General features: G+C 28.5%; 1 protein-coding gene across 3 annotated transcripts in view; it reads left to right on the top strand.

The window, feature by feature from the left end:
• The first annotated feature begins 3,472 nt into the window (after positions 1-3,472).
• Positions 3,473-13,888, top strand: part of LOC141527759 (tRNA dimethylallyltransferase) — a 112,636-nt gene continuing 102,220 nt past the window's right edge. Inside the window, exon 1 of one of the 3 annotated variants that reach the window (XM_074243406.1) lies at positions 3,473-3,640. In XM_074243406.1, the coding sequence (XP_074099507.1) occupies positions 3,524-3,640 (117 nt within the window). In that variant the 5' untranslated portion in view covers positions 3,473-3,523. The remainder of the gene's footprint in view (positions 3,641-13,888) is intronic. The other 2 variants (XM_074243403.1, XM_074243405.1) reach the window with 2 other exon arrangements.

Raw genomic sequence — 13,888 nt, 5'->3', positions numbered from 1 at the left:
CGCAGAAATTTTCACTATTACTGGTTTGTTCAATGTGCCAACAAATAAATAAGAGAAAGAGGACAAGACTCCATACTTGAAGTACTTTTGTATAATGCCGTCTCATACATTTGATCATATATCGTGTACGACCACTCATCTTTTTTCTTTATTCAGTTTTTATATAAATTTTAGTAAATCTTACATAGTTGCGACAAGATGTATTTTTTTTAATTACTAAATATATCTTGTAATTTTTAAATACTTATAAATTTACTATGTTAAAACTGAAACTTGTTGGTTATAAATTATAATTATTATTTTTAATTATAATATTAAATTGAAATTTTATATTTTTATTACAATCTTTTGATTTTTGTATGCTTAAGTCATAAAATTTACTAAAGTGATGGAATTAATAAATAATTTAATTGATAATAATTTTAATTAGGTATGAAGGACAAAGGAATTCATTTTTTAAAAGAGTGCAAACGTACCTGTATAGCCACATAGATATGGATATTATTCATAATTTCTACATTAATTTTCACATAGTACGAGTTTATACAAGTAAATAAATAGTAGTAATTGCCTCCAAAATTAAAACCAATGGTCATTTTATTAGGCTTTATTGCAATTTTTTTTAAATTTAAATTTTAGACATAAGCATTTATAATTATCGTATAGTTAGTTATATTAACTAAGCAATGAATACTATGACAAGAGCAGGTGAAATAAATGATTAAGAATTAATAGTTAACTTCTTGAAAAATTTTTTTTTATTACTTTTAATTGATTTTTGTAAATGTCTAATAATTAATTTCTAGTATTTACATCATAACTGAATTATAGAAAAGAAAAAAATTACCCCAATCTACCAACTTAATATGTTTGAAAATTTTTCAACGATGTTTCTAATAATTTCAAATGTTCAATTACTAAATTGTTCCTATCAATCTCACAAATCATTAATAATTAGCTTGAAAAAATTATGTCAGATTTTTTTTTTTTTTTTTCATCAATAAATCGACCTAATAACAATGAAATAATTATGAGTATGAAATGAATCTAATTTGCAAAATATGTGTAAAATACTTTTTTTTTTTTTTTTTTTTCGAAATTTTAGCACATTTCGCAACGAACTATGATTCTATATGTTGATATAAGTATTACATAATATTTGTAAATATATTGCAAGAAAGAAATTTCTTTTACTGTTGGCAGGTCATAAACAATAAAAATAAGGAAATTGGGTACAAAACGATAAATAAATCTGAGTCGTAAGATTTGTTATATCTCAAGCGTGACAAAGAAAATGGTGACTTTTTGGTAGATTTTACGCAACAAGTTAAAAATTACTAATCAGCAACTTAAATTCAACGAATCGTTAACAAAAAAAACTTGTGTCGCTTGGGACCTTACTACAAGCGATATTTTAAATTTCAAATGTTGTATCTTTTATTAAATTGTTATTACACAATATTAGATTAAATTTTCGTTTTTTAAGAGAATAAGTACAAGAGATAGCAAGTCAATAAAAAATTTTATATGGCTGATATCGAAAATGTATCCTTTCTGATTAAAAGAAAAAAGAATAAAAAAGTATCGGAAATGACAAAATTTGAATTTTTTCCAATACTTCTGAATATTTTTGAATTCCTTCTATTACGCAGAACGTAGTCAGTCGATTTGAATTTTTTTTTAACCAAGATTAATGCAACACGAATGATGATAAATTTCAATAATTATTCTTATTATGACGAAAGAAAATAATTTTTTTTTTATATTTATAATTTAAAATAAATATCAATAAATTTTTAAAAAATTAATGTGTGTAGTCTTTTATTATTCCATACTCTAACGTTTGCTAAATGATTCCTAAATTTGTATTTTAATAAAAAAAATTTATGCTTTACCAGTAAATTTAAACTTAGTACTGTATAATAAATGTTAGTTTTCAGTGTAAAAATAATAATTAATTGAAAATACCTGATTAAGAAATCAAATTTGAAATGATTAAAAACAATTTGCAACAATTCAAAATGATTTGAGTTGATTCATATATAGATAAACACTTTTGCATGGATTTTATCACTTAAAATTAGATTACTTAATTAGGGATAGTAATTCATAAAAAACAACAATTTTTTATTAATAGATTTTCCTGGATTTTTGTTTAATAGACGAGCAATAAAAGACTAATTTTGGTACTTAGCGAGATGTATGTCATATCATGAATTTTTCATGTGTGTATTTGTACCCGCTGTAATTTGATATTTCAAATTCAAGTATGATATAATGATTTACATAAAAATTAGAATTGTGTAAAAACTATGACACTGAAGTTGACAGATATAAAATTTTTTTTAGATATTTATAGCAATTTAATTATAAAAAAAATTAAATTAAAAAGTTTCACATGTAAAAATTAATAAAAATTACAAGTGAAAATTTTTAGAAACATTTTTTTATTGTAATTGATTTATTAAAAAAATTTTTTTAACTAACAGCTGACTGCTAACTTCAGTATTATTAAAAAGTGACATTTTTCATTCGAAAAAAATTCTATAATAATGTTTTGTTAGAATTGTGGCAGAAGTAATGTCCGTTATGGAAATATTTCTCGACTGGAAGTGCCTAAATAAAACTCCTGAGAAAATTCTGTGAAAATAAAATAAATCGTCTCAACCCAAAATATCTCAGGACATGCGCAAACACAGCTCCTGTTAAAAACGGAACTCAAAATTCCAATTTTAAATATATATATATATATATATATATATATATATATATATATATATATATATATATATATATATATATATATATATATATATATATATATTTAATTCTTGAACTATGTATATGTGTAATCGCAATTAGTTGTATTGTGATTAATGACAACCTACAATACAGAGATCAATTTTATTCATATTTTTTTATTTATATTATTCGTAATTGTTATGATTCACTTAATTCAGATTTGCAAAATCGCAAAGATTTTCCTACACATATTCATAGTTTTGATCTATTTTCTACAAAATTTTATTAAATAATTGAGAAAGAAAAGAGTCAATGACATAAAAATTATTTGTATTTTTAGTAAAAGTTATCGAAGCTTGATTTAATTAATTTAATTTAATTAATAACATATTTATATTAAACTAGTTCCGAGACCTATACTAGCTTGTGGACTGAATGATAATACTGTAAATAGTTTAAAATTACCGCACTTACCCTTGTGTTTGACGATTTTTTTTTATAGATTTTAGCATAAATTGCATACATTTTTATCTTTTTTTTTTCTCCAGTCAATGCGATATTAAATTATTAAGCATTTTCTTTTTAATTCATGCATTTTCAAAAACTAAATATTTTTATCTTAATTATTATTCTTGCTAATTTTAAGACATGCGTTGTTGTCAGTAACTTCATTGCGCATGTGGTGATCTGTTAGTCTTACTTATGTATAAGCAGCTCCGTGTCGATGTGTGTGCTGTGAACTGTAGTTTGCACAATAACAACAAGTATTAAATTTTTTAATATGTCGCGAGTGCCTATTCTCGTTATTTTAGGTTCAACGGGTACGGGAAAATCTCGGTTGGCTATTGAATTAGCTCAAAAGTTTGCAGGGGAAATTATTTCTGCAGATAGTATGCAGGTAAGATCAAATGTTAACGTCAAATTGAAAACTCCATGTGATTTTCTTCTAGGTTAAGTCTCGGCGTTAAGTGTTGTGCTACTATACTTACAACACATATCTACGCATTTCCTTATATTGATATCAAGTTATTAGTTAATATTATTTGTTCAGTTTACTTACGTTTTTGAATTTTATTTTATTTTATTTTTTCGATAATTAACTACACGATATAAAAATAATTGTAGGTATCTTCGACAAATTTTTAATTTGGAATAAATGAATTCAATTGTTACAAAGAAAATTTTCCAAGTTTATTTAATAATCATTACAAAAAATTTTCTGACGGATTTTTTCACATACATTTTTGAGTGCCATAGTGGAATTCTCACGACTGCAAACATTTTGAGATACTCAACACAGGTTTCCGTAATTTATAGATTTAAGTATATCTTTCGGCTTTTTTAAAAAATCAATATTATATTCAACATTTAATGCAAAAAAAACCTTAAAACTTTACCATTAAACGTGGATATCAAACATAGAACTGAGAAAGTAAATATTTTTTTATTTTAGACGTTTTGGCCACACGGAATAAAGTAAACTGTAAAATTCACTCCGACTCCGGTTAATTTTTATAGTTTCAAATAATACAGCGGACATCAGGGTGGCACAAATGTAAATATTACAAAACTTAGTGTAGAAAGTGTAAAAGCCACAATTTAAAATTTAATATCGAAAATGTGATTAGTAGCTGTCACTATAGTAAATAACGACTTTCTCATCTTAAAAAATTACAGTTTTAAACAGTAAAGATTGCCGTTTCAATACATGGTCTATACTATGAGAAGAAGGGGAAGGTCTCACACTCGGAGAATTTAACGTTTGAAACAGTAAAAATTCTACTCTTAAAATATATATTTTACCAGTCCAAGCAAATCAATAATTATAGTTTGATTTTTAGCGTTGCGTTTAAAATGTAATATTTCACTTTATAAACATTGACGTTGCTTTTATAGAAATTTAGTAACTGTAGTTAATAATTTTTTACATGTCATGCGATCATTTTTTAGGTACGAAATGGTAAATATCAAAGTCAAAATTCTTAATTATTATACTTGAACATATTTGACTTTCACAAGGCAAATATTACTGTTTAAAATAGCATTTTCTTCGACGTAAATAATAAATTGTGTTAGCATTTAAATCACAAATATCACACAGAAAGAAAAATTTCTTGACTGGAGAACAAAATTCTTGGCTCAAGAAAATTTTCGGGTGCCTGAAGGAAGACCGAAGTTGTGTTGGCCGAAGTAAAAATTTTTCTTGAAATTCTATTTTTGGTAGAAGTAATTTTTTCTTAATTTAAATTATCATAAATACTTAATACAATAAATTTTTATATTTTATCAAGATTTTTAGATACTTTAGAGAAGCAGCACCATTTACTTCAGCTGAGAAAAAAATTTTCTCACCTTGAGAAAATTTTTCTCTTGAATATTTGATGCCCATTTTATATTATTTTAGCGTGCAATTATACATATTGAAAGAAAAAAAAATGATTCAATATTAATTGATCTTCCCATTTGACATATCAGTCAATAAAAATATTAATAAAAATTTACTATCAAGATATTTAATTTTTTGGAGCAAGAGAGAAATTTTCTCAATGCAAAAAAATTTACTTCTGTCAAGAACTAAATTTTTTGGAGCAAGAAGCTGAATTTTTTCAAAACAAGAAGATTTTATAGACTTGAATAAATTTTTCTTGGATCAAGATACGTATTTGATAAAGCAAGAGAATTAATTTGTTGAAATAAGTGAAATTTCTTGTGTCAAAAAAAAAATTTTTTTTCGCTCAAGAAAATAATTAGGATAAAAAAATTTATATATAATTGCATATACTTATATATAATTAGTAAAAAATGCTGCATCTCATTATGTATTATTAAAGTTTGGACAATCCAAATGAGCATGCCTTATAAGTGCTCATGTCATACACAAATTATTTAGATTGAACGTTTACATTACGATTTGTTAACTTTTTCATAAAGACTTCTATATTTTTTTTGTTTGAATTTCCCCGCGAGTGGTGTTATCTCTTCTGTAGGTCGAGCTAAAAAAAATCTCAACAGATGATAAAACAGTTAGTAATCTCTCTAAACATGAATTAGTGAAAATTCACTGAAATAAGTGAATATTCACTTTTTCTAAGTGCTAATCGAACCACTTGGAATTGGCAGTGGTTCGATTGGCACTTACAATTAGTGAATATTCACTTATTCCAGTGAATTTTCACTAATTCATGTTTAGAGAGATTATACCATCATCTATATATATATATATATATAGGAAACTTTCTATAGATATAGTCACTCATTATAATCTATATAATAAGCGGATTTTACGATATCTCACCTCACAGAGGGTTGCGAGGGTGGGTATTAACAATCAAAATTTTTAATTTTCAAGCTATAACTCCTACATACTTTAAATTTTGTACGAATTTTCTGTAAATGATGAAAAAATAATTTTAAACGAATTTTACGATATTCTACCCCAAAGAGGATTGCGGGGGCGTTAATAATGGAAAATTCCCGTTTTTAAACTATAGCCTCTATCGACTCCAAATTTGGTAGGAATCTTCTGTAAGAGATGTAGAAAAAGTCTATAGGCTAATTTTACAATAGCTCATCTCACAGGAGTTTGCGAAGGTGGGTGTAAACATTTATAGTATATTACACTACTAGGGCCGAAAGTTGAATTTCTTTCAACGGCCCCGAGGCGAAGCCGAGGGCACCATGACGCGCAGGACCGAGATTTCAACTTTTGGCCTGTGTAGTGTATAAGATTTTTCGTCATAACCGGTCGAAAGTACGTTATCAATTTTACTTTTTTTAACTTCAAGTGCAGATAAGTATGTCTTGATGCCTGCCCCGACATTTGCGGCACGAGCGAAGCGAGTGCTGCTGGTCGTGGGGGCAGGCATCAAATACATTCGAAGAGTCAAGTCTGGTCATATTTTTTAAAAATAAATTAATTTCATTTTTTCAAAGATGTATTTATTTTCATTAGTTTAACAAACTATATTAGTTATAATAAAATTTATCAAACAAAACATATTATAAGCGAAAAACTCTTATTGCATTCTTTTTAATCGTTTCAATTTTCTCTTGAATGATCGCAATTATTAATAATCCTTCCATAAAATACACAGTTTTCAAACTTGATATTGGAGCAGTTAAAAATTATATCTCCACTGAGTATACAGTTTTGATAATTCATAACTTGATTATTCAAATTAAAATTTTTAGATGAGTATTCTGATGATAGTTTACTGGTAGGAACATTATTTTCAGAAATTTTTCTTATTTAACAGATGACAAAACAACATTGATAAATATTTTTAAGGTTAGAGGTAGCAATAGAAATTACAGCGGTTAAGAATTTGCTATAGTGACGGAATAAACAGTCCCTAGTTACAAGTGTAATCACGCATGAGAAATTCTTTCCTCTCGCCGTTACAGAGGGCGCGCGTGTACTTCTCACAGGGAGTAAATGTTAAACTTTCTTTCCTGCCATTAGAGAGGAAAGTACGTACTTTCAACCGAGGTATGAAGAAAAAATTTTTTAATTTCCAAGCTGTAGTTCTTATAGACTCCAAATTCTCATTTCAAATTTTTTTCTTCGTGTCAATTATTATTCATTTTTCAAAAAAAGCCATGCAAACAATGATTACACATTGAAAGTTACAATGAATATTAGCTGGAATAATTACATGAATAAAAGGTATATGCTAATTCGATGAAATTTGGAATTTGTGAAAGTCAAAACCATACTCGAATTGAATTTCAAGTTTAGATCTAAAAATAAAATTCTATAAAATACCCAGCAAAGCAGGCGGGTAACAGCTAATGTATGTATAGTTTCTGCTTGTTTATAGTTATTTTAATCCTATTTTATAAAAAATAATACATCTGGCTGCCGAAATCCCAGAAAAAGTCACCGAATTGACAGTCCAAAAAAACTAACTGTATTGAAACGGAATTATTTTAACACGCAATTTTCACTAGGGTCTTGGCAAATTTCCTAAGGAATAAAAAAAAAAAAAAATTAAAATAAGTTTATCTTGAAAAATTTTATTTAATCGATAAAAACATTTTTCTAACGTGTTCTGTAGTTATTATTATTTATCTCAATGTGCTTTTTATACATAATTTTTAATTTCTCGCTAAGAAAATCAAATATTTTCAAAAATCGGGAAGTTTTTGTTTTCACTCCGTTTTGCAAAAATCGAGTTTTCATCAGATCTCGACGTTTAAAGGTCACAGGAAACTTCCCTGACTATTCCCGCGAGGTTGTCACTACATATGTATGTACTTGAGCTTGAAAAACCACGTCGATCACCGCTAATCTGGTCAAAATCGGTTGATTCGTTCGAGAGACATCGTGAACAAAAGAAAACCGAAAGAAATCGAAAATAGTTTTTTTTTTTTTTTTTCATATAACTTCGATATTTCTTTTCGGATCGTTTTTAGTGAAAAAAAAATAAGTATTAGAGCTCGAAAAACCGTGCCGATCACCGCCAAGAACATGAGAATCGGTTGATTGGTTCGAGAGATATTGTCGACGAAATATTCGGAAACAAGAGTTTTTTTTAACATAACTCTGACATTTTTGGGAATAACTTTTAAACAGCTATACCGATTAATTCTAAAAACTAATCAGTTTTTAACATAATAAAAAAATGTCGATAGCTACCAAGCTAGTAGTCAAAATCGGTCGATTAGTTCGAGAGATATCGTGAACAAAAGAAAGCCGAATAAATCGATCGAAATAGGAAATATTATATATGCTTTGTCCGAAAATTTATTATCACTTAGAAAATTTGCAGAAATGGGATTTAGTATTTATCTAGACAATAAAGAAATTGACATTTTTGATCCTGTTTCAAATGAATCATTTATTACTGGAGTTAATAACAAACCTTATTGGATAATAGAATTTGAAATTAATAATAGTCAGAGTAATGATGGGAATAGCTTTATAAATAGAAAAATAATTGCAAATCTAACTTCAGATAGATCGGATGGTTGTAATGAAATAAGATATAAAACGAGGAGTGTAACTGCAAAAGAAATTTTAGAGAATAGTGATTCAAACACAGTCGAACAGGTACGAGATGAGGTTAAAATCGATATTAATTCTAGTGGTGATAAAGAATGTTATGATAATGAAAGAGATGAGTTACTAGTAGAAAAGTTATATGTAGATAACAATGACTTGGTTGTAGAATCTGAAAAGGTAAAATCCGTAGTAGAGAGTGAAAATAAATTTGTTTATGAAAATTCAAACTTTGACACGTCTATCTGGGATAGAAGATTTCATGATATAGATGAATTACCTATTGTTGAATTATTAGAGAAAGAATCTCCATTCGATGAAAACTACAAAAGTTTTGCTAAAAATAAAAAGGCTATGCTTTGGCATGTAAGGTTGGGTCATGCGTCTATTAGTTATTTCAAAGCTCTTCAGAATAAATTTCCAGAAAATGCAAATCTTAGAACCGCGATTTTCGATGATACTATTTTAGATTGCGAAGTATGTATGGTTGCGAAATTCAATAAAAAACCATTCAACTCAACACGTCGACGAGCAACTGAACCTCTTCAAATAATTCATTCTGATACTATGGGGCCTATAAGTCCGATATCTCATCCAAAAGGATATAAATTCATTTCAATTTTTGTAGATGATTATTTTAGACTAGCAATGGCATATCCAATGAAAGCAAAAAGTGAAACGGGTCACTGTTTTGAGGCTTTTGTAAGAAGTGCAAGAAATTTGTTAGGTAGAGACGCGAAAGTATGCTATTTACGTACAGATCAGGGTACTGAGTATACAGGGGGAATCCCCCTGGGGATACACGCTCGAGGTGTTAAAAACTCTAGGAACAGAACAACAATTAGCAAGTCCTGATACACCTGAACACAACGGGGTAGCCGAAAGGTTCAATCAAACGATACAAAAGAAAGTAAGAGCCTACATGTATGATGCGAAATTACCTGAAAATATGTGGGATCTTGCTTTAAGTGCTGCTGTATATGCTTACAACCGAACACCTCACAAGTCTAACGATATGATAACACCTTTACAAAGGTTTGCACCGAATCACAATTTTGACATTAATCAATTGAGACGGTTTGGTTGCGTAGCATATATTAAAGTACAAAGAAAAACTGGTCCTAAGTTTAGATTCGAAGGGAGACGCGTAATTTTGGTAGGATATACACCTACTGGTTATCAGTTCTTGAAACCAGAAGAAGGGAAATTTTATGAAAGTAGAGATGCTCGTTTTAATGAAAAACTGGTGTATGGTGATAAGTATGATAAAAATGGTGTGAAAGATTGGCCGGTTGAAAAATTTTCAGTTAATAAAGAGAAGTGGTTTGTTGAATTTAATAAAGATGAGTTAGAATTTTTAAAACCGGAGGGAGAGACGAAAGGAAAGAGAGGACGACCGAAGAAACAGCAAAATATTTTAACAGATGCGAAAATTAATAACGGGAACTCAATTAAAGATAATAGTTTTTCGGAAATAGTTGATGTAAACGATAAAATTGATGTTAACTTAGTTTTTGGTGAGAGAATAGATTGTGAGACGAGTGAAACCCAGGATAAAATTTGTCATGCAATGTTAGCTGGTATTCAACAAGATCCAATATCTGTTAAAGACATTAGTTGACCGACCTATTAAAATGAAAAACGGTAAAAGATTAAATATCATAGACTCTAGGTGGGTTTTCAAAAAGAAAATTGAAAATGACAATCAAATTAAATACAAAGCGCGATTAGTGATTCGAGGTTTTAAAGATAATAATAATTATGATCTCAGGGAAACCTATGCCCCTGTATCTCGATTGCCCTTGATTAGATCTGCCTTTGCTATAATTAATAAATATGATTTAGAGACTTGTTATCTTGATGTAAAAACTGCATTTTTAAATGGCATTATAGATGAGGAAATTTATATGGAAATCCCAGAGGGTGTGAATGTTACACAAGAAATTAGGAAAACTATGGTGTGTAAATTAGAACGAGCTCTATATGGTTTACGGATCAGTCCTAAAAAATGGAATGAGAGTTGATGATATTATCTTAGCTTCGAAAGACAAATCTAAAATGGTTGAGGTAAAATTAAAACTTAAAAAGGAATTTGAGATCAGTGATTTGGGTGAACCAAAAGAATTTCTGGGAATTTCAATACATCGAGATAGACAAAGTCGAGAAATCATTCTTAGTCAGGAAAAGTATATAAGTAGAATCTTAGAAAAATTCAATTTTAGTGATATGATTCCACAGAAAACGCCTATGGTTACTACTCAGGTAATTAATAGAGAAAGAAAGTTGAGAGAAGAAAATATAAATGATGATGTGTTAATTATTACTGAAACAATTAAAAATGTTTCTTACAGAGAAGCGATCGGTAGTTTGCTATATTTGGCCGGGGCAACTCGACCGGATATATCCTATGCGGTTAATGTATTAAGTAGACATCAAATTAATCCAAACGAAAGCGATTGGCGTATGGTTGAAAGAGTGTTCAGATATCTGAAAGGAACCAGAACCTTAGGATTAAGGTACACTGGTGAGCGAAATGATATACAAGCATACTCTGATGCGAGCTTAGCAGATTGTAAAGGATCTCAAACAACTTATGGGTATGTCATAAAACTGTTTGGTGATACAATCACTTGGCCGACTCATAAACAACCATATGTAGCACTGTCTACGTGTCAAGCAGAGTATGTAGCAATGAGTGAGGCGTGTCAGGAATTGATAGCTATAAGTAATTCACTTAAGTTAATTTTGGACAGAGTATTTTATCCCATAAAATTGTGGTGTGACAATAAAGCTGCCGCGTCGTGTGCGAAAACTAGCGGGGGTAATAAATTGAGACGTATGACAGAGATACGAGAACATTATGTAAAAGAATGTGTAGCGCGAAATTTTGTTGATGTTGAATGGATCCCGTCAAAGAATCAGATTGCTGATATATTCACAAAACCTCTTGCGTTTGACCTACACAAATACTTGACTGATAAATTAATGAATGCTAAAATAGATCAATGTTAAATTATTGACTATTCTGTTTCAGGAAAATAAACTCAAAGACTCACCGGATTGCCATTGTATTATTCCGCCTTAGTAATATTAATTGAACAATTATTATCATTCTTAGTAGCCAGAGATATGTAACTTTTAGATAATAAGAAAATCTATGTATTTTATATGAATCATTGTAACATGGTGAAAGACGGCTAGACGGGAGGAAGTGTTGGAAGTAACGCCTAACCGTCTTACCCCATGAGTAGTGGGGAGGTCATGTGATGTCATGATCCCTGCTTAAGTTGAGATTTGAGAACTGTACCACCACTTACTTCCGATTGAGTTTTGGTAACGTGCGGATGCACATATTAATAAATACTCTTAACTATTAATTGGTATGGTTTATTTAAAAAGGCCCTACCTAATTCTAACATTTACACATAGATATTATTTTTGCATATACACTGACGGAAGGATTTGTTTACATTTAATAAGCTTTATTAATTGTTAACAAAATAATTTTTTAACATCATAGGATTTAACAAACATTTATTAACTGTTAATAAATATTTATTTAACATAAAAAGCAAAAATAACCGTTTTATTTTGACAATTTTTATAACTCTATAGCGGAACTACATGATAATGATTTAATTCACTAAATAAATAACGTTTTCAATATTTAAAAATTTATAAGATAATTGTGAGCTGTGATAGAATTAGGTCTTCTTTAATAAACGTTATTATAATGTAATAGAATTAATGAAAATGTTTTTTAAAGATGACTTTTGTTTATAAGTAATTTTCATATTATATGACATTGCATGCAAAACAAATTCGACCACCGAAATATTTACTAACTGTCGATAAATATTTGTTAACTATTAATAAATACTAATAAGCTATTAATAAATATACTCTCCTTCCAAATAAATATTTATTGGATGTTAAAACATATTTATTAAAATTTAACAAATTAAATAATTGTCTTCGAAGAAATTAATTTATTAATAGTCAATAAATCTTGCTATCAGTGTATATCGAGAATTAACAATTTACAAATTCAATAAAAAATTTTCGATCATGTATACGATTTGCATTACTTGTAGTTATTACAGTTATTTGTGGTTTAAGTTGTGTTTATGGTCATCATCACAGTTTTTCAATCTTGCTATGAAGTCTCATGTGTTATAGTCATTCATTCCATCTATACATGTTTCAAAAATTTTATTAAAAAGATTAACAGTTACAGTAACATTAACAATGCGATGTATCGAATACATTCTTAATAATATTGCCCCTTACTTGTATTTTTTCTGTCTCTATTCTCATTTATTTGTTAAACAATTTTTAGTCGCTTTATTAGAGTGCCGATGAAATCAAATTTTACAAACGAGGTGCATTTCATCATGCACGATAGATGTCAAAAGCAATTTATTCGCTGAAAATATATATTTTTCGAGACATTTTCGAGTTAGATCTTGATACGTAAGAAAATCTTTTGGGTATTTGTTCATTCATACACGGATAAATAATTTAACTTGACTCAAGATCAAGAATCTTAAACCAAGAACACCATTTTGGAGAAAAAAACACTCGAGTCAAGAAGAAATATTCTTAAATCAAGAAAATTTTCTTAAGGGGGATAGCCACTGTAAAATTTCGGAAAAAAAATTTTTTTTTTTTTTTCATTAAACTGAAGTTTATATATTCAAAATTATGTATTTCAAATTTTATAGAAAAATTCCGAATAGTTTTCGAGTTATAGTTATTTTTATAAGAGCGCGTCGATTGACCGTTTTACGCGCGGCGCTTCGACGAAAACGTCGCCTGCTCGCTCCGTCTTTGATTCGTACGGGTTGGCGATTGTTTTCCCTCACGATTGTCAACCGTTACAATTATTTGACTTTTAACGTATATTTTTTCTTATTGTTGAGATACTGTACCTCATAGTTTAGTTGTTTTGTATGAATACACACTCGTTCTTTAATTTATTGAGTTTCTTAGTGTACTCGTTATTGTTTACTTACTTATTTTTTTAAATCTTCTGATCTTTTTTTTTTGTTTATTTAACAAAAAAATTTGTTAAATAATGGATCGTAAACAAAGTAAAGTTATTAAAAACGAAAGAAAACTGCCAAACGACAGGAAAAATTTAAT

Source organism: Cotesia typhae, unplaced genomic scaffold (assembly GCF_013202065.1).
Source record: "Cotesia typhae breed Kobodo isofemale line unplaced genomic scaffold, CoteBio_Ctyphae contig_4, whole genome shotgun sequence".
NCBI classification, from domain to species: domain Eukaryota; kingdom Metazoa; phylum Arthropoda; class Insecta; order Hymenoptera; family Braconidae; genus Cotesia; species Cotesia typhae.
This window is presented reverse-complemented; position numbering and strand designations above follow the sequence as displayed.